We start from the raw sequence: 21,962 nt of genomic DNA on the forward strand, positions 1-21,962 counted from the left end.
ATAGGATGTAGAGATGCACACACACAAGCACATCGACAGAAAACATCCAAGAACACAAGCACACATAAAATCCCATGCTCTAATACAAAAACACCCAAATACATGCACACACAAACATCGTCACATGCACAGACATGCACAAGCACACACAAATGCGCTCACACTCTCATGCACACATACAGAAACTACAACACAGGCACACATACAATCACATGCTCCAGAACAAAAATACCCAAGGAGTTGTAGTGTAGTTCCTATTATCCCAATAGGCTCTGCGCATTGGAATAATACCTTCAATAGTATAGGCCTAGACCAGACGTTAACTAGGTCTACTACTGTCGATATTAGACTTAAAGTTTTGGGTTTGCCAGCTAGCTCAGAGTTCACTAGAAACTTTCTCGAATATCGACAGTAGTAGACCTAGTTAACGTCTGGTCTAGGCCTATACTATTGAAGGTAATATTCCAATGCGCAGAGCCTATTGGGATAATAGGAACTACACTACATGGCGCCCAACGTGTTTGGAAGGGCGATAAAATTAACGTAAGACATTTAGAGTAACTCAGTCGTGCTTTCTCACTCAGACCCCTTTTCCCATAATACTCCAAAGACGTCTGGAGTGGGTGAAAGGTAATATCCGCCAAACCTCGCAGGAGGAAACTCCTATGTATGGTACTTGGTCTAGTCAACGTTGAAGGATAAACCGTTCCAAAATATTGTGCATCTAATCTTTGTTTCCATAAGAAACCTGATCTGCAAACAAACAAAATAACCTTCTGGACAGTACAATGTCAGACCGTGAAGGAGAAAGAGAGGCAGTTAGATTAGCAACTGAACTCGCAGCAGCTGATGCTGCACTGCTAGACGCAGACCAGGATATAATACTCATCCTGGTCATTAAGAGGAAATCTATAACTTTAAAACTTATAGAAAATGGACTGACACCTAGAGGTGGTACAGTCATATTCGTAATTGAGGCACACGAATATCGGCAGACAGAGGTATACTATTCATGGATACATTTTCCAGCAGAAAATGCTGTAACAAAGTACTTCCACTATTACAAAGTAGAGGAACCTCCTGGAGAGTACACTCCTTTCGAGGAGGTGGAAGTACCACTTAAATTTCAAGAGCATTTGCTCTTATTTAATGGCGCCCTAAAACACAATAATCACATCACCAGGCTCGGTCCTTTAGGTAGACCAGGAGCAACGTGGCCGGTCCTAGCCGGATACACACCACATCCAGACATCAATGGGATGTCTGCAGCAGAGCTGTTAACACAGTTGAAACAATTAATAAAATTACATAGACAATTAGTCCAATATGTGATGCGGACTTCAACAATTCAACCAGCAATTAAAATTCCACAGCTGACCCCTCACCAGGGGAACACAAATAAATTTACACCACAGAACATACAATCCTGCCTAGGTAAAGTACCAGCTAAACGGGAACAAATACCATTCTGGTTAGCACAAAAAATCACCCAAATAGAGGCGGTGTTTCCAGACACCACCCCGTTAGAAAAACACAGGATTCTGACTATCTGTCTTCCAATGGGAATCGCACCACACATTGAGGACTGTGACACTTGGGGTACAGTCTTTGCTTCCATCTACACAAAAACGCACGGTGTTCCATCCATTTCGGTAATACCAGATGTGCTAAAACAAATTCAAGACGAATATGGTCCAGAGCCCGCTTTAACTCTTGGTATGAAATTACTAAAAGACTTCAAGCAGGTCTCGGCTATATTATTAGCCAACATAAAGGGAGAAGCAGCAAACGTGGCGATCCGCCAGAGGTTAAAGGAGACAGATATAGCAGACCAACCAGCTGAAATAGCCAGAATCATAGAAAAATCCTATGAGGAACTAGGTAGAGATAGTTTAGGTGGAATACCAGTAAAACCACAACTGATTGAAAGTCCTGAAAAAATATGTTTTAATAATAATTCAACATAAAAAAAAAGAGCTGGGATGGAAACAAACAATCCAATCCTAAAGAAAAGAAATTCCAGTCCAGAGGAAGGTCTCCTCGGCGGAGAGAAAAATCTCCGAACCAAAGACACAGGTCACCCCAAAGTGACCCCTCTGGGAAAAGATATAACCTTAGAAATAGGGATAATATAAAGAAGCCTGATAGATATCAAGACATTGATACACGTCCCTCTCAATCTTTTCAGACTTCCTCGCAGAAATCGGAAAGAAGAGGACGATCAGAACAAAGAGAAAAGCACACCAAGTCCAAAGACAAGGAACCTGCTCAGCTAAAAAAGAAATTACAATTTCCAAAAAAGAAGGTAGCTAGTATCAAGGTAGTCAACAATGCCGAGAATACTGAGGACACAACTGAAAAATGGAGAATGGGCTCAGACAATGCTAGACAGCGCAGCAGAAGTGAGCATAGCTCGCAAAGTCCTTATGAATCATCTGGAGACAGTGGACACGAATGAATATCTTCAAGTGGAAACTGCAGACACCAGAGTTAGCAAACCTCACAAAATATATGAAATAACTTTACGTATAGAGGGGGATAAGACTAGAAAAATAAGGGGACTATTTTGGGATAATTTCTCCAAGGGCTATGACATCCTTCTAGCTGAAAAAGACTGGCCACCAGAGTTTGTCAGGGAGTGCCCTCATGGCGAAGAAATAATTATGCCTGCCTTCTCAAATCACATCCCAATTCATAAAAAATACACACTTGCTAGAAAGTGGGCAGTAGCCCTAGCTCCTGCTTTATATAAAAATCACGTAGGATGGGATGAGGACTCTCCTCCTCACAAAATTCAGTTAAAATCACAACCTACTGCACAGAGGCAGTACCCAATTAAGCAAGAAGCTAAAAAACAGGTAAAAGAAATCCTAGATCAGCTAGAATACCAGGGGGTGATTGAAACTTGCACCTCACAAATGAACAACCCTTTGTTTCCGGTCTCCAAACCAGATAATTCATATCGTCTAGTTTTGGATTACCGACACCTTAACTCATGTTGCAAAACGTTTGCAGTACAAAACTCGCATAGTGCTGCACTAATGAATAACATAGTGCGCAAAAAATACAAAACAACATTAGACATCTCTAATGGATTCTTTTGTCAAAACATAGCACCAGAGAGCAGATATTTGTCTGCATTCTCAATAAATGGCACTCAAAAACAATTCTGTCGGTTAGCCCAGGGGTACAAGAACAGCCCGGGAGTATTCTCAGCGAGAGTAACAGAATTACTACAAACATATGATGACGAAGCATTATCATATGTCGACGACATATACTTAACAGATGATGACTTGGAGACTCACTTGAAGAGAGTGAACACCATAATACTTGGGTTCGCAGCAGAGGGTTACAAATTCAACTTTAAAAAATCCAGAATTGCCCATCTGACAGTCCTGTTCTTAGGATATGAATTATCAAGTGAAGGCAAAAGCCTGGCTGACAATTTCCTAGAGAAATGTGCCGTACTCCAAGCACCTTGAACGCTAAAAAACCTACAGTCAATTCTAGGCTTCCTAAATTTCGGAAGAACATACATTGCAAATTACGCAGAAAGGGTCAAACCCCTTTATGATCTAATAAAACCAGATTTTAAAAGAACCAATTGGACTCAAATACACACAGAAATTCTGAGATCCTTACAAACAGACATGTTAATTAAAACAAAATTAGAAACACGTGATAACACACGCAATCTTGTGATTCGAGTCATCCCAGGAAGATGCGGATTCACATACCTGACCTCTAATGAGGGAGAAAAGGTACCAATTGCATTCAAATCACACTTGTACACAGAAGCTGAACAGAAATTCAGCATTAAGGAAAACATTGTTCATGCAGTTCAAACCGCAATAGCTAGAGAAAAAGATCAAGCGGACGGTAGACATATCACAGTCAGAACAGCAGAATCGGCCTTTGAGGCATTAACAACCCCGGGTAATTTACCAACAACAACATTGAATCCGGAATGGATACAATGGGTGAATTCAATTACAAGGGACAAAGTATACTACTACTTTGATCCAGAACTAAAGGAATTGAAAAATCTAGAATATGAAAGAACATTCCCTCTGCCTATCGACATTCTGCCCTTACGACAATACGCTTGTGTAATCTATACAGACGGACATGCTCAACCCTCCGTTTGGGGAGAACAAGCATACAACCCCACATGTGAGATTACAAAAGAAGTGTGGCGCGGAGGTAAACTAAGACCTCTATTAACAAAAACACACTCAGTAGAAACTAATTCAGAACAACAGACTGAAATAATAGCATTGAAAATGGCGCTAGATAATGCGGATCGCGAATTCCCGACACTTATAGTGTCCGATTCATATTACTGCGTCAAATCATATAACAAGGATTTGCAGACATGGATTCAAAACGGTTACAAAGATGACACAGATGCAACAATAAAGCAGAAACTGCTCTGGGAACAAATAGCTCTTTTACAAAAAGAACTACCAAAGACTCACGTGACACACTCACTGAGTCATCAGCGTGATGGCGTTCACGTTGCAGGGAATTCATTGGCTGAAACAGCCACAGCGGAAGCATCTAAATCGGCTTCCGTAGCTCGAAAAAAGCGTACAGTGAAGTATATTGACGGTGAAACAGTGCTGGCAGTGAAAACGTCATCAAAAGGCGACTCCTCAGCGCTACCGATCAACTATCCACTCAATTATACATACATAATCGATGCAAACTCCGTCCCTTTTGCTTGAATCCCTGGAGTGGGGGATAGAGTGATTCCAAACATGGACAGGAGAAACTTGTTAATCGCAGACGCACATATGGGCGAGGGTCTCAGACACCTCAAACTAAAAGATTCTCTGGAAGAATTACAATCAAGGTACTGGTGGCCAGGCATGAGCCTGCATCACACCATGTTTGTAAAAAAGTGCCCCAACTGCAACAGGAATCGCAGTGGTGAGAGAAACGGTGTAATACCGTGTCGTGTCACTCCAGAAAAAATCAACAGTAAAAAGCAAGGCTTGCGATTAACATATACAGGCTAGTTTCCACTTATAATGTAGATCACCAGCACTCGGCTGACGTCTGGACTGTTATACAAAGATTTGCGAGTCTAAATGGCATATACGCTAAGAGCATGCTACGTTTGACCATTGTTTCACTCTAGCCCTCCAGCCTGAGGGGAAACATGGCTAAATGAGCATAGCACAGCGGGAATCTTCTCACTTCCTTCCTGAGGGATACGGGATGGTGTAAAGAAAAAACCAAGGCATAAAGCAATCTATAACGGAAAGGATATTAGGTTCGGGAGCTGGGTGGGTCAAACATCTAATAAGTGTCCAACGTAGTCTAAATAACCTGCCAAGAAATTCTCTGAAGGGATTCAGTCCGTACGAATTATTATTTGGAACTAGGATGTTAATCTCTGACCTTGACAGTCAGACTTCAGTGGTAAAGGAAAAAAGCTTTGATATCAAAGATCGTTTGGCTATTTTACAGGACTTAAACGAAACAAGAAAAGACCTGAGCAACATAAAGTTGAAACAACAGCCAACAACCACTGAAGAACCACCACCTGTCCCAGCAAGACCTGTCTGGATTCCAAAGGTCGGGGATCTAGTCAGAGAAAAGATCGCGGTAAAGAAGGAATTTGGGCCTTCTTACAGAAAAGCAGTTCCTGTCTTGTCTATCAACGGGACAAGATCAGTTGTACTACCGCCGCTTGCTGGTAAAAAGGAGAACCGAGTTGTATCCATCGACCTGGTAAAACCACAATCATGTGGCCGATAACAAACAGTAGGCCAAGTGGACTCCCCATGAGTAGCAGAACACCAAGGTTTGCTACCAGTACAGAGGTCCTAACAAAGAGGCTAATCACATTTGAAACGCCTACAGAAGAACAACAAGGACTATGCAACAATGCAATGGAACTTAGACCTCTGAACACCCAAATAAAAACATTTAGCAGAGACACACCAACATATAATGAAGTAACAAACGACCATGCAAGAAACAGTAATCCTGAAACAATTGGAACAATAGACAGAACTGCATCCGGCTACTTCATAAACTTCGATGATTCCTCTGTAGGCTTCACTGAATCAAAAACACAGCCATCATCAAAAACCTTTATAGATAAAGCTAAAGAACTTTTGAAACAACTGAAAGAAACATATCTGATTTCTCCATGGATTGAATTTTGGGTGGGTTTTGGTGCATTTATCCTCATACTGTGGCTCATCATGATACTAACATTGGGACGCTTCATTGAGGGAAAATATGCTAAAATGGACACAGCAAGTCAGAAAATCAACTTGATCCTCAAACCACACACATCTTCACACGTCGAGAAAAGAGAACTTTCTTCAGTCAACTTCACAGCCAATCCTATACCGGGTGGGGTAGCATGGGACAACACTGACTACGAAATCTATGGTCCGGTTGTAATCCTGAAATATCCACACCAAATTAAAATCTCATTGAGTGACTTCGTAAAACCAAGCACATTTGCTGATGATTGGGACTTTGAAAGTATAAACAATATGATGTCTGACTTAGTGATGTCTGCTAAATTTACCAAACATGATTATTTGCAGGGTTCGACAAATTATGATAGTATGTACTGTTATAACCACTATGGTAACCATTTTCTACATAGATCTGCACAACCTAGAAATGTTTTAAATTTTAATCAATGGGAACATTGTGCAACCCCTCCAAAAGGAAGCTCAAGAACCGTTTACGACAAATATTCATACTTTTCAGGGTTTAACATAAGTAATGCTGAAACATTTTATTTCAAATTGTCAAATAAGACAGGGACAAAGACCATGATAACCAACACAAAATTGATATATTCAGACTCTTTCTTTGAACAAATGAATACTTTTGGTTTTGATTATTGGGACACAAATGTTGAATTGAAAAGTGTTTGGGGCACAAAAGAATGGCAAGTACAGGGTATAGAATCTTTGTTTAGAGCCTGCATGATCCCAGAACAAATTATATTTTTAAATGACACTGTTCAACAAACTACCTGTCTTGGCTTAGCCAAAATCAAAGATTTAAACAAACCGTCTATTCCAAAACCAACATTTAACAGCAATAGCTCCACAGACGAAGAGATAGACGTAAATTATGTATTAAACCAAAACAGAACACATCCTGATTGGAAACAGTGGTTGATCTGGCCCACAGATACTAATAACTGTCAAGACAGATTCCTGAACAAAACACAGGGGTTCAAAATGACCAGGCCAGACCCTAGATATTCCCAAAGACAACACCCAGGAATAATAACCACCTACAGTGTGGGCAAATTATGCATTCAATGGCTACAGACTTCCACACTGGCAGAAATTAAGCAACACCTAACTTTACTTACTGATGGTGCTGACTTGCGTGATTTCATTATGGGACTGCGCAAACAGCGTCAGAAACGTTTCATAGCAGCCTCTGTATATGCAGCATACAACGAGGCCTGGAAGGTTACTCAAATTGAGACAGCAGAAAGAATACGGGAAATTGACCGTATTCATTTGGAAAAATCACTTTCTGTAGTGGACAATTGGTTAATGACTCTGTCCTCCAGAATTTTTTCTCTGGACAGCATTGTGTCTTCAGCAATCGACATAATATCGCAAGACTTACTGTTGTTACAACACGGTCAGTCTCAATTGCGTTCTATTGTACAGCTTGGCTGGACGTTACAAAATCTGCGTTCAGGCTATGTGCCTTGGCGTTTAATCAACACAACGTCACTTTTCAATATCTTTAACCTTACTGATAAACAAATCAGTATGGCCCAGAAGGGTGCTGATTATACAATCCTGAGCATTGAAAAACTCGAAAGATTACCAGTGACAATGTCAGAACGACCTGTCAGTGAATGGATAATACATGGGATAATTAATATTCCAATCTCAACCTTCAGGTTTCAATACTGCCAGAAATATATACAGGCTGGCATGTACGAAAAATTGGGAAAAGGGTACATTAAAACAACATGGAACCTGCCCTATTCACATGCATGTGTCAGTAATAAAGGACAGAAAGTGTTTCTTAGTGGCGATAATTGTGCGATGTCACTAAGCGGTACACTTCTGTGTAACGGAATTAGTTTGCATGGAGCCTGTGAAGGGAACTCAAATAACCTTTCATGTCACCAGCTAGGCCCACCTGCAACAGAGATAGAACCATTCTTTCAAAGACTCTATAATGGGAGTTACATTCTAATTGTAGACCGCAGATGCTGTAGTCTTATGCCCGGGACTCCTTATCTCGTAACTACGACTGCGAAGGTCAAGTGCTGTGGACGCTTATTGTTCCCCAGCTCCTTTCCAGACAGGGAGGCAAGGGCATGGCCCAACTTGAAAATTACTTCTATTCGAATAGATACTTTAAGCAGAATGAAAACAGTGCTTCTTCAGACGCCGACAAGGCTCACGTCATCAAAAGAAACGTATGATCTCCTAGTCGCAAGGACGACTGCAGAGACACATTCATTGTTATCGACTAATTCCCCCATACATTTCGCAGAAATCCTGAATGAAATCTTAAATATTTCTGATACCAGTGGAGTCTCAAAAGTATTTAAGACAGTATTTTCGATGGCATTAACACCATTCAAAGCCATACTGGGTATTTTTCCAGATTTCGTCCATTCGATTTTTGGCGGACTTCCCCTCATTTTAGGACTAATTGCAGGAATCCTATTCTTAGTCCTTATATTTCGTTATGGCAAACCATGTCACAGACAAAACACCTGCGACAAGGGAAGAAACAATCCTAGCCATTGGATACCGGGACCGGATATCAAAAATCCTGGGACTATCCCAGCTTAGAGACCTGAACATGACTTGGTTTCTATCATTTCGACCAATGTGGCAACGATGTGTTTTACCTGTATTAAGGTGCCTGCTATGCGGAGAAGAATGCGTGTTAGACACCTGTCTGACGCTACAATCGGATGCGCCAATGGATGCAGAAACATTGTTGAGTCCAACAAAGGCTCATGCTTTGTGCTGCCCTCAACGGCTACCAATCCTGATGACGGCATTCGTGGAAACGTCACCACTACGATTAAGGGGTAGTGAGGTTCAAAATGAAAGCAGCATCGATCAGGTACAACCTTCTGTCAGCAATCCAAATCGGAATGTCAATGGAGACAATCATGCGCACGAATGCATGGTTACACCTATTTCCGAGTTAGTGGAACTCTCCCAGGAAGCAACTTTTTCGAGAGTCTAAATGATATGATGTTCTCACCAGAGCAGAAATAGAGACTTTTGAGCAAGCTCGTACACGGCGTTCCCTGATTTTGACCTTCAACTAGAAAAGCAAAATACCATGAACAATTTTCCCTCCAGTTCACGGACAGCAATTTTTTTTCAACAGCCCCAAAATATTTTTGCATATTTTTCGGGACACTATCTTCTGCTTAAAGTAAGAACTATTCTTAGAGAACTAAGATTTCTACTTTTAGATAGCTTATAGACATTAGCTGCCCGCTGGTATGTTCATAATTATTTTATTCTGTGATGGAATGGTCTCGAAACTTTTTTTCTGTATTAAGAGCCATTTCATGTGTAAATTCTCATATACCATTTAGCAATAATGTATACAAATGCGTGATTACTTTAGCATTATTTCACAGCTTGAGTGCATACAATACATATAAATGCTTTTTTTTTCCGTATATTTGATAATTTCGAAATGCATTTATGTATTTTGGGATGGTACGGTATACACGATACTCTACAGTATGTTTTACTATGCATAGATTAGTAAATATGTCCATGGTTAGCGTGGAGTGGGTGTGATGTATTCCTATAGGTTCTGTATCGATCCCCCTATTCCTGACCCTATTCTGGTTAACAAACTAACAAGTTAACTAGCAGCCATCCCATGAGGCAGAAAACCCCCATGATGCAGGAACCGTTATCTGATAAAGCCACACTACGGCACAGGAGCGTGTTATCTGATTAGGTCATAACGCTTGCCATCTAATTAGACAAGCGATATTCCTCCAGCCCCTGATAAGGCATACGGAGTTCTCAAAACAAATCAAACCTATGACACCTTGGGAAAAACCCTGCGGCCATTGTTTTGATTTCACCGAGAACTTCAGCAAAAGAATGTGCTAACGACCTGGTCGTATGACATCCTTATTGACGTATCTATGTCCATCCTTACGTCAATCTCGGCACCTTAAAGGTATAAATATTACCGATATTGCCCTATGCAAACACACGCGGTGGTGACGAGGACGGAGCAGCCAGACTTGCCGAAGCCCAGAGCAGAGCAGACCCCGCTGGCGCAGCCCCGCCTTCCTGACGCGCTGAGAACGAGAAGCCGTTTTTCTCCTGCCGAGAAATCCAGCTCCGGCGCTTCCGGGTAGCCCTCGCAGGCAGCCTGGAATATCGAGACCAGAGACGAGAGATACCATCCCTCATCCATCCTAGATTCCAGGTACAGAACTGAATAACCCCTTGCAGAGAATTCTTTAGTCAGTCACTTGGCAAAACAAACTTAACTTAAACTGTAACTTTCTATTCCCGCCCACGCATTAGACTTAGGTCAGGTACACGGGGTAGGCGTAGTTAGAAACACCAGTTGAGTACGATTAGTCAAATGTATATGTGTATGTAATATATCTTATTCATTTTAAACCTTCATATGGCCTAGAAACCATATCAATGTTTTTACAGTATTATTTTATACTTCTGCTTTTAATGTATGCACTTTACTTAACCATAAGTATTGCAATAATATCGATCCATTTCTCTTGTACGAGAAAAGAGACTGATCAATAAATAACATCTTTTATTGAACACGCCCGTCTCTTCCTTTTCTCTACAATCTGATGAGACTAAGAATGCACGTACTGACTGAGTAAAATAAATTGCCTTTTGTTTTCACACGACTCTCGAGATACACTCTTGATTAGGGGAGAGCAAAGTTGTCATGTTCTATGGTTGTCAGAAACTGAATCCCTTCTTGTCTATCCAGGGAGGTTCAACTCCTCCTTGCCTATTCGAGAAAGTTTCTAGTGAACTCTGAGCTAGCTGGCAAACCCAAAACTTTAAGTCTAATATCGACAGTAGTAGACCTAGTTAACGTCTGGTCTAGGCCTATACTATTGGAGGTATTATTCCAATGCGCAGAGCCTATTGGGATAATAGGAACTACACTACAGAGTTACACACAAAATACATGCACACACACACACCATCACACGCTTAGACATGCACAAGCACACACAAATGTGCGCACACACTCTCATACGCAAACAGTAGGCGCATACAAGTACGCACACAGAAATATCCACACGCACAAGCACACATACAATCCCATGTTCAAATACAAAGACACTCAAATACATGCACACACCATCATACGCTCGAATAAAAGCACACATACAGAAACATCAGCTCGTACACACACAAGCACACATAGAATCACATGCTCTAATACAAAAACACCCAACTACATGTCCACACCATCACACGCGCAGACATGCACAAGCACACAGGAATTTGAACATAGTCTTTCATATACGCACAGGCGCACAAACACACAGGGACTTTGGATAAATGTATCCTAAAAGTGACAGAAGAATTTTGTGGTAGCTCCAGTTATGTCCTTTAGCCCTGCAGCAAATTCTGTTCAGCCAGACCTTCAAGCAACTGTATCGGCCTCTTTGAGCTCTCTTCAGCTACAGCTTGCAGCGTCGTCCCGTGGAGTTTTTTAACTTCCAAAAACTTGTTTAAATCTGAATGTAAAAACCTTCACTCAGCTCGACAGCAACAGGCTCTCCCTAAAAACAATGAGAACCTATTTGGTCAGAAATCCACCTTTTCCAACTCTGAGCTTTTTTCCTCCATTGTTGATGGCTACACAGAGATTTCGTACAGCACCCCCCGGTGACACCACTGCTCCTCTGATTCAGCCTATTGCCTTGCTTTGCTGGATTCTACCTTCTCCTTTACTTTTATTCAAGTAGTATTTAAATCAAAAGGTAAGCTGAGACCAAGCCCAACTTACTCCTCGTATCCAACCCAATCATCTTGGTCAGCCTCAACTTTTGACTTGGCCCAAGTCGACATTGCTTTGGAATTTTTCTTGATTTGTGTTTTGACTTTATTACTGTTTCCATTCTGCTTAAATGCTTTTCACATTGCCTCCAAGTTAAACCTGAATGTTTTTGCCAAGCTCCAGTGGGTTATTCATAGGTTAATTTCTTGACTTTTGTGGTCCACCCTGACAGGGATTGGGGTTGTTGCCTGGGTGGGGCTTCCACTCCTCTCAATAAATAATCAAACATCTTACAGAACTTATTTTTGTGATTTCATTTTCAGGAAAATTAGCAGAAGGTCAGCTAAAGAGAGAACAAGAGGAAGCAAAGAGGAAGGAGCTGGAGGCGGAGGCACAACGAAAACAGCGAGAAGAGGCAAAACAAAAACAGATGGAGGAAGAGAAGCGACAACAGGAACGTCAGGAGAGGTTGAGACAGATTGAGCAAGAAATGGAGAGAGAAAGACAAAGCATTGATGAAAGACTAAGTAAAACAAAAGAGAAATTGAGAAGCATGAGCCTCCAGCGAGGGCAAACCAACGAAGAACGCTTGCTCGTCACGGATTTTAGTACGGCTGATGATTCTGAACTGGTTGAGATCAATGAGGTACAGTAGACCAAACCTGTCATCTAACATCTTGTGAGTGGAGTAAAAAAATGTGAGGAGCATTGCTTGAAGATGTGGGGTCAAGAGGGGCACAAAGCGTGAAAGCAAAAGAGAAGCGCCTGTGAGTGATAAACTGGATTTAACAAGAATGAGAAGTGAAAGCACAAGGGGGAGGTTCATGATTGAGTAGAAAATGTCAGTGCCAATCAAGGAAGCAGTGGTACAACCAAGGGAAGACGTTCAAACTGTGGAAAATTGAGAAATGTGGTCACCAGTAAGAGACGTATGACTGTGAGTGAGTGATGGTGAAGTGGCTGAATGAGAAGAGAAAGGTCACTGTGAAAGTGTGAACAGGTTGTGAAGAACAAGGAAGCAATGGAAGCACAAATGGAGAAATGACCGTGAGGGATATTGGGCTAGAGAAAAAGAAAACTATCTTTACACCTGCCTCCCTCCGCAGACCTCTCTGGAAGCTGGAATTAGGACAGTGGTGCCCGTGTTATGACAGGCGATCACACTGAGAGGTCAATTACGATGTTCGTCGGACAGCATTCTGACCGATTCGGTCTCGGAAATGTTTCTGACCGAATCGGCTTTGGGGAGTCCGACTGACCGATTATGATGCTTACGGATACCATTCAGTCGGACTCCCCTTGACTTCAATGGAAGCCTGTGCTCCGACTGAGTACACAGGCTCCCCATGGAGAAGGGGGTGGTCGGGGGAAATCGTTAATCCTATGGTGGGCACCCCGTAGTTCCTACCACAACATGCATGGTTGGAAAGAGAGGACTCATGGTTAATGCCCACACGCCGGATTTTTAAGGCCCCGGGATAACGGGGGCTGCTTAGGGCCTACAAATTCAGGTTCCAACAGCTGATCCGATTCAAAACAACCGATTCGGAAAGGCTGTCCAAATCTGAAATTGTAATACGTCATTCAGAAAGCTTCCGAGTTGTTCTGAAACACGACCCGCAGGCACATACGAATGACTCAGACTTTCTAAATGCCATCCACTTCGGATTCGGAACCAAGTGGGACCGTCGGAACGCTTTCTGAGCATCAGAATAGGTAGTTGGGATACCTTTCAAAATTGGTCTGTAAGACGGGTTTCGGATCCATTTCGCCAGACCCAAATCCTATTTGTAGCCTTTCCGAATGGCATCATAATTGACCACTTAATCTATGATTGTTCACCTTCCTAACATGACCATTATTGGACTGCCCATCTCTAATATATGGAAAGCGCGGCCCTGATTTTTCTATTCGGCTGCTTGTAAATGTCCATTCTTCATTTCTTGCCTTATGTCCCCAGGCCCTCACATGTAAATGTAAATGTATACTTGTAAAGCGCACTGTTACTCCATCTTGGAGTGTCCTGGCTCTGTAAACCGCTGGGGAACCCGTCCTGGCTTTCACTGTGAGATGGTACCTCCTGGGCACCCCCAAGGTGAAGCCAGGCATCCCTGGCACTGATAGGGCCGTTGTGGAGATTAAGCAAGCTATTGCCCAGAGTTGCAGAGTGGGACCCATGGTTAGCTTAGACACCTAGGCGAGAATTATCAAGTCCGTGGACATTGACCCAAGACTAAGCATGGGCGGATTTTGCGGATCCACGATTCGCGGATTTAGCGGATCCACGGATCGTGGATCCGCAAAATCCGCCTATTTAGCGGATTCAGCGGATTTGCGGATTGGGGGCGGGGCTTCCTCGAGTGTGTGGGCGGGGCCAAACGGACGGGGCTTCCACGCGAGCGCACATGCCTCTTGTGTGTCTAAAAGGTCAGCATCGATGGTATATTTGGGAAGAAGGCACATCTGCCCAGCCTCCCAACGCTGATGAATGAGTCACTGCATTTGCGCTTCAACTAGTTCCAGCGACCAAGTGTGTGTTACTATGCAATCGCGCCGAAGTGCGCAGGGGTCCCTTTAGTGAAATGTCCATCATAGTGGGTAAATGGCGGGAAGACGGTGCACACCTCGAGTGTGTGGGCGGGGCCAAACGGACGGGGCGTCCATGCGAGCATGCCTCTTGTGTGTATAAAAGGGCAGAGACCGATCAGAGCAGCAGATTAATTTTTGGGCTGATCAATGAGTCACTGAATTAAAGCTTCAACTAGGGCACATGCTTTATTGATATCTGCAAGTGTTTCCTGTTGAGGTTTATTTTTTTGTGCCAGGACCGTCGTGCCCGAATGAACCCTGCCCTTCATATTTATTCAAGAAGACACCACCGTTGAAATAATTTACGATGGCGCCGGCAAGCTGCCAGCGCCATCCTGCAATAGTTACTTAATTAGCTTCAACAGGAAGCTCCAACTGTTAAAATAAAGCAGGCGCTCGAGCCCCTGCTGTATCTTATCTATTAGAGCTTCCTGTGGAAGCTAATTAAGTAACCATTTGAGGATGGCGCTGGCAGCTTGCCGGCGCCATCGTAATTTATGCAGGCTTGAACTTTTGACCGCAAAATCCGCTCCGATCGCGGATTGCGGATTCTCGGTAAATCCGCGAGAGTTCGCGGATCGCGGATTTACCGAAAATCCGCAAAATCCGCGATCGGAGCGGATTTTGCGCTCATGCTTACCCAAGACCCTGCCGCGACAGGAATTGAACCCTGGTCCCGGGCCGACCTCTGCTCCAGGGTCTGCCGCTTCTAACCAGTGAGCCACACTTCTCCATGTGATAAAGGGTTTGATGGATCAACACTTATCTCTTGGCCTTTCCCAATGGCTGGTCTTAAGTCTGCTCAGAAGCTTGTCTCACACTCTGTGATCCGAGTACCCCCAACTCACTCGCCTGGTTTCAATTTTGAGCCAACAAGTACAAGGGCTTGATAATACAACATGCCTGTCATTGATCAGATTACCCCATTAACAACCTTAAAACAACATCAGGCCAATATCGCTCCTGTCAATCATTCAGTCATGAAATGGCCCTCTGACGTTTAGTGAATATGACACCACTCAGGTCTTCCTGTGGCTGTGGTGAACCTTACAAGATACAGACGTCCCTAGGCCTATTCAAACTGAGTGCCTAAAATGATTGATTTCCCAAATCTAATTTTATTAACACTGATTATCGAATTCCACAGCACCCACCTTTAAAAGCTTCTAAAAGCCTTTCTAGTGATTTCGGTCACTTTTTAGTTCGAGTCTGGGCACTCCATATGCTGTTTTGCGAGGCACTCTGTTTTGAGGTATGGCATAGAAGCTCCGCCCATTTCCCCCAATCTTTTTAAGTGGCTCATGTTACGGTTCCTGTTAAAATGTTGATTTTTATTTGTGAATAGGCTTAGGGTCCCTCCTTGGAAGCACTGTGTCTGGATTTGAAACTTCCCATAACGACTGGATTTTCAGTTTTTGTAGTTACACGGTCTACGTTATGTAGTTGGTGAGCACTCTTTTCGTTAATGACCTTCCCTTATTCCACCCACGACATTGCAGCACACCACACGCTTTTTATATTATTGGTAACATCTAAATTTAAATCTCAGCTTTCACTATAGCAGCCGTGCTTATTTAATTATTCAATCTACGGCGTAGTTCGCCTTCACTTTAGCGGCTGCGCTTATTTACTTATTTCATCTACTGCGCAGCCTGCCTTCACTTTAGCGGCTGCACCTATTTAATCATTTAATTTACAGCATAGGCCGCTTTCACTTTAGCGGCTGCATTTATTTTTTAATGTATTTATTTAACTGGTGAGCGCTTTCACTTTATGAGCCGTGATACAGAAGCTTTCCTAATTATATATTTTTTCTCTTTAGGTGAAAGCACCCAATACTTTCACTTTAATGTTGGCCACACCCCTTTCTTTCGATGCTGCTCACTGTAACCTTAATAGAGTGCTCAGTGTCTAAAGAAAGGGACGCAGCCATCATTGAAGTGGTCTCACATGTGTGAGAGATAGAGCTGCTGGTGTTAAAAATAACAACGCATTTTATATATGTGTTGCTTTTTGAACACATGAAAAAAAAGCAATAGCTTAAATGCTCCCAAATGCAATACCTATTGCATTGAAAATGCTTGTTAATACCAGACAACGGGACACCATCTGGGACGTGGTACTGTTTTAAGAACCTCTCTGCCCCAATGATGCTCTCTCGGCCTCTGTAGACCATCCTTCATACGCTTCGGACTCCATTTTGATTTTGCGCACACTGATGAGGATGCGTGGCCAACCCCTAACACTAGTCCTCCCCGTAAATAACCCTCTTGGTGTTGCATTTCATTGAAACCGCACCAATGCATTTTGGGTATCACCCTTCTTCAGGGGTTAATGTAGATACAAATGAATCTTCCACGGCCTCCCGCTGGAACACAAAGAAAACACGTCAAGAACTACGGAAAGTGAAACACCAACCACCAGTGGCAAACAGGCTTCTTTGGATCAGGGCCATACTTCAAACCATCCACCCGACAAGGGAGACACCACAAAAGGCAACGAGTCAGGAGGGGGCAAAAAAAGAATAGCCGAATCAGACAGAACATTACAGAACCTCAAGAAAACTTAGTAGAAAACTTAGTAATGAACATCTAACAAAGAATACTGAGTACCAAAGTAATAACCGTACTCAACAAGGGCGTGGCTTGTGTCCCTACTTACACATCTACCACCTTGGAAAGTGATATAGCTTTCTTTAGGTTTATGAGGAAGCTGAGACTGCGATGGTTTTTCCACACAATATCTCTAAAACAAGCATTGACAACCAGTAACCACTCAGAGAAATTCAAGCCTAAAAGCACATTTATAGCACCATTCTCACACAAAACTTTGGACAATTTTGAATTATTAGTAATCAATCAAATGTCAATCACCACAGCGTAGAAACCTCACTCCAAAAGAACATAGCATTCTACAAAACTCATAATCTCATTTTCCAACCAGCTGACAAAGGAGGAGCAGTCGTGGTAATGGATAAAAGTTTCTATGACAGAAAAGTTGATGAACATATCTTCCACTAAGACACCTACATACGCTTGGAATTTGATCCCACCAAAGAATTCTTGTCTGTCTTATCCACAATATTGGGTCATGCTGAAGAGATGGGCTGGATTAATGACACAACCAGGCGCTTTCTATTCACTACACTTTCGCAAAAAACGCATATATACATGCTCCCCAAAATGCACAAGAATGCATACCATCGTTATGGCAGTTTTATACACATCTATTCCCCATGGGGAGGGCAGGGAGGGAGTAGGAGGGATGCTCCTTAACAATCAACAAAATGACATGAATAAAGGTTTTCATTACAACTATTACAATTTTCCTAGTATCACAGCTATTTTACATGGAAGGAGGACTTTTTACTACAGAGGACCGGAACATCCATGGGCTTTATTCATGGCTCATTCTTAGCACATGCATCTTCTTCACAAAGATCACTGGAAGAAGAGTCTTCTCATTTACATGAGATATATAGACGATATCCTGGTCATTTGGAGGGGTGACCGCCAATCATTGTAGAAGGACAGCAGCAAACTAAATCAACAGAACCCGCACATCCAATTTACTCATCACATTCATCAAAACATGATTCCCTTTTTGGACATTCTCATCAACAACACTGACATGGGTTTACAGACGTCCATGTACAAAAACCCATGGACAGAAACAATGCACTCCATTTTTTAAGTCCCCCCCAAAGCCTTAAAACATCTACCGGTATCTCTGTTAATCCGCATAAAAATAATTTCATCTAATGCACAACACCCAGAACAACAGATCCAGGAGCAATTTGATAGATACATCAATTGAGGATACCCTTTGGAAATACTGAACATCGCCTGAGAGGAGAGGTTGAGACAGATTGAGCAAGAAATGGAGAGAGAAAGACAAAGCCTTGATGAAAGACTAAGTAAAACAAAAGAGAAATTGAGAAGCATGAGCCTCCAGCGAGGGCAAACCAACGAAGAACGCTTGCGCGTCACGGATTTATTGCACTGACGCGTAATTTCAATCTCGTGACAGTGGGAGTTGTACCTAAAATGAGGCTGGTTCTACCAGGACACACATGAGACGTCGCGCTCTCGGTGATGACCTGTCTGAAGCGACTGCAAACATTGATAACTCATAATTGTGACGTGGAGCAAATAGGTAAACATAGCACATTGAGTTGGTTTTCTTTGTGTTCCCGGCAGGACGCCGTGGAAGATGTGTTTGTATCTCCAATACCCCTGAAGAAGGCTGTTACCCAAAATGCATTGGGGCGGTTTCAATGAAATGCAAAATCAAGAGCGCTGCTAAAATTGAAATGCACTTCAAAAAACTTATCATGTTTTCATGAATAGTTGATTTTGAATTGAAATGTTTAATTTGTGATGTCTTGATATACCTCATATCTGAAAAGAGAAATTATTTTTTTTTAATTTCACTTTGATTATTGTTTGAATTTGTGTTAGAAATATTTTAGCTTCTAACTATTGTGATGAAGCCTTAGGAACCGTCGCTGTGCGCTGTAGGGGTGGGCAGAATTTGTGTAGTCACGCTGCGCAAAGCTCCGCGAAACTGTATAGAATCTCCGCGAGCACGCAAAGATGCGCAAACTTACAGATTTGTTTGTTCCTCCCGTTTGCGAAGCTTTTTCCTGTTTTTGATTGCTGTTTGCAGGCTCAGGGGGAAATATATCGCAAACACTCATTTTGAAAGCGCAAACAAACAAAAAATCCTGCAAAGCCGCAGATGGCGGAATTGTGGGCAATTCCGCGTTCTCTGTGGAACTTGAAATTACCCAAGTTCCGCAAATTCCAAGAGCGGAACAGAATTTACCGCCCAGGCCTAGCTGCAAACGGGAATGGAGTGATCGCCGAACCTACTTGTTCATAGTATCTCTCAAGGGAGACAGGTAGATCCCATAATTCACAGCTGCACGCATTGTTGAATTTGATTCATTGCGCAATTTAGGATTAAAGCATTACACAGGTGAGCAGGTTGATACCAATCAATTGCAAAGTGACAGTAGGCTTGACATTCTTAATACTAATATCATTAATTCTGGAGGAAAGGACAGGAGGTGGTGTAGGGGCATCAGTAGTGGGTCAAGGAGCAACTTGTGTAACCAGACAAAGTAGAGAGACAAGAAGATTTGGTCTAGTCACAGCAGCTTCACAGTAGGTAAAGTCTCTTACGACCATTAATACTCAGTCAGTCAGTCTTGATCACTTTATTCGGTTAATTAAAACCATAAAATTATGCTACAAAGATTCATTTTTAAAACAATAATAAAACAAGAGCAGCAAACATTGTCTATCGAGCATGATAAAAGATCTGAATCAAGGGCTTTGCTTAATTAGAATTTTAAAATTCTGTTGGGCACAATAATCAACCTGGTTCTCTCTTTTATTTCCTTATTCCGACCGCCACGGCCAAAAACCTAGCAACGTTAAAAGTTTCCCAGACATTATTTAACATCTACACATATATTAGGGCTGGCCTTACCTGCAGAAAGCCTTTGCCCTATAGAATTGGTAATACAAAACGTTTTCAAATGTGCGAAAAATGCTCGCAGAACATGACAGAGGGCAAAGTGTCCTGGGTAAAAAAAATTGCAAATGTGCAAGGTCCCAAATCCTCTACTTTTTCCCACCCCTGGGGTCTGCAAGTAGAAAGTGCAACTGACTAAATCTAAATCTTACTAAAAGGAAACGGTGAAGGGGGTTAGTTAGGGTTTCATTGTGCAATTTGTTTTCAATAGTTGATGGGCTTGTACCGTTGGTTTCATCAACTCTCTATCCTCTCTTTAAGCATGTATCAAGTATAGGTAGGATTTCTTAGCCCAAAACAGATCTTCCTTCAATAATTTATCTCTAAAATTAAATAACTTGGGCGTCCTGATAGCATTGCTATCCTTTTGACATCGCATCCACAGGATACTACTTGCTCAATCTAAGGATAGGCAATCACGCATGATCTCATGGTTCATTTCTAATTCAGGATTAATCCAGCTCCTTATCCATTTGAGTAAGCGTTCCATTCCGATTAAATCTGAGACAAAACCAATGCCAGTTTCTTGGTGGATGATATAGGAAGGTGTTTATTGCGGCGCTGATAGCAGATTTCTTAAATATTTATTTTCCAGTATTTGAAGATCCTTAACTTCCTTATATTCCCAAATTTCAGAACCGTAGTTTGAAATAGTGGTACATTTTGCACTGAATATGTTTAGCATTGCTTGTATTGGCTTCACCCCTAACCTGCGTGCAAAATCGAGAACCTCTATTGTCCATGGTGTTTCTTTTGGCTTTCCTTTGCGGTACCTATGTGCCCCTATCATCAAATAGAACACCTAAGTACGAAGATGAAATTAGCCTAGCTATTTTGTTTCCTTCACAATAGTGCGTTTTTTCGTCTTCTAAATTTAGAGCCCATAATCATTGTATGAGATTTAGAGAAATTTACATTTAAATCCAATGATCTCATGAAATCAGTAAAGGTGCTTAAAAGACACTGTAGGTCAACCGCTGTTCATGTTAATAGGGCTGCCTCATCTGCATATAAAAAGTGGTGGAATAAGCCGCTCCCCCCCATGTGGGATCATCTTTGCTGGCTGCAGCCAGAACTGAGTCTAGATTGTTAATATATAGGGTGAATAATAGGGGATCTGAAATGCATCCATGTTTAACTCCTCTGAGGATGTGTATTCCCTGCGTGTGGTTGCACCTTTGGTCAAATCTTACTGTGGCTGGGAAGTCCATATGTAAATCGGACAAAACATTTTACAATGTTCTTATCCATTCCCAGTTTCAATATTAAGGCCCGTAGTTTGAATCTGTTTACCAGGTCAAAGGGAGAGGACAGATCTACAAAGGCAAGGTGTATTGTCCCTTTCTTGGCAATGGTGTATTTCCCTGGTAACAAATGCAGGTTAAGGCACTGGTCCGTGGTATCCCTCCCTTTCTGAACCTCTATTGGAATTTGATAGTACATTGCACTCATGAAGCCAATCTGTGAGTTTACTAAGGATCACTCTTCCTAACACTTTAACTGCTGAGTCTATCAGCGATATTGGTCTATAAAATTGTGGGTATCTCTGCCCTTTTATAAAAACTTGAACAATAATTGGCTGAGACCAAGATCTTGGCAGGCCACGTTTACAGGCCGTACTAAAAATATGAGCTAGTCATTTTGACCATAATGTCACATTTAATTAAAAAAGGACTGCTTTGTTACTTGTCATTTGTGCAATGGCTACGGCTACTTCCTTTTCGGTGAAGGTCAAAGTATAAGTCTTGACCGTGATGGGTGTGCCTGAGAGTCCATGTTCATCCTCGTTGCCATAAATGTGTTTTTATAGTGGCTGA

General features: G+C 42.1%; 1 protein-coding gene across 1 annotated transcript in view; it reads left to right on the top strand.

The window, feature by feature from the left end:
* The window catches only part of LOC144819166 (uncharacterized), a 119,714-nt gene that overhangs the window by 24,828 nt on the left and 72,924 nt on the right, over positions 1 to 21,962 (top strand). Inside the window, 1 exon segment of the mRNA XM_078677138.1 lies at positions 12,339 to 12,661. Within this exon segment, the coding sequence (XP_078533264.1) occupies positions 12,339 to 12,661 (323 nt within the window).

This window comes from Lissotriton helveticus, chromosome 2_1, assembly GCF_964261635.1.
Source record: "Lissotriton helveticus chromosome 2_1, aLisHel1.1, whole genome shotgun sequence".
Classification (NCBI taxonomy): domain Eukaryota; kingdom Metazoa; phylum Chordata; class Amphibia; order Caudata; family Salamandridae; genus Lissotriton; species Lissotriton helveticus.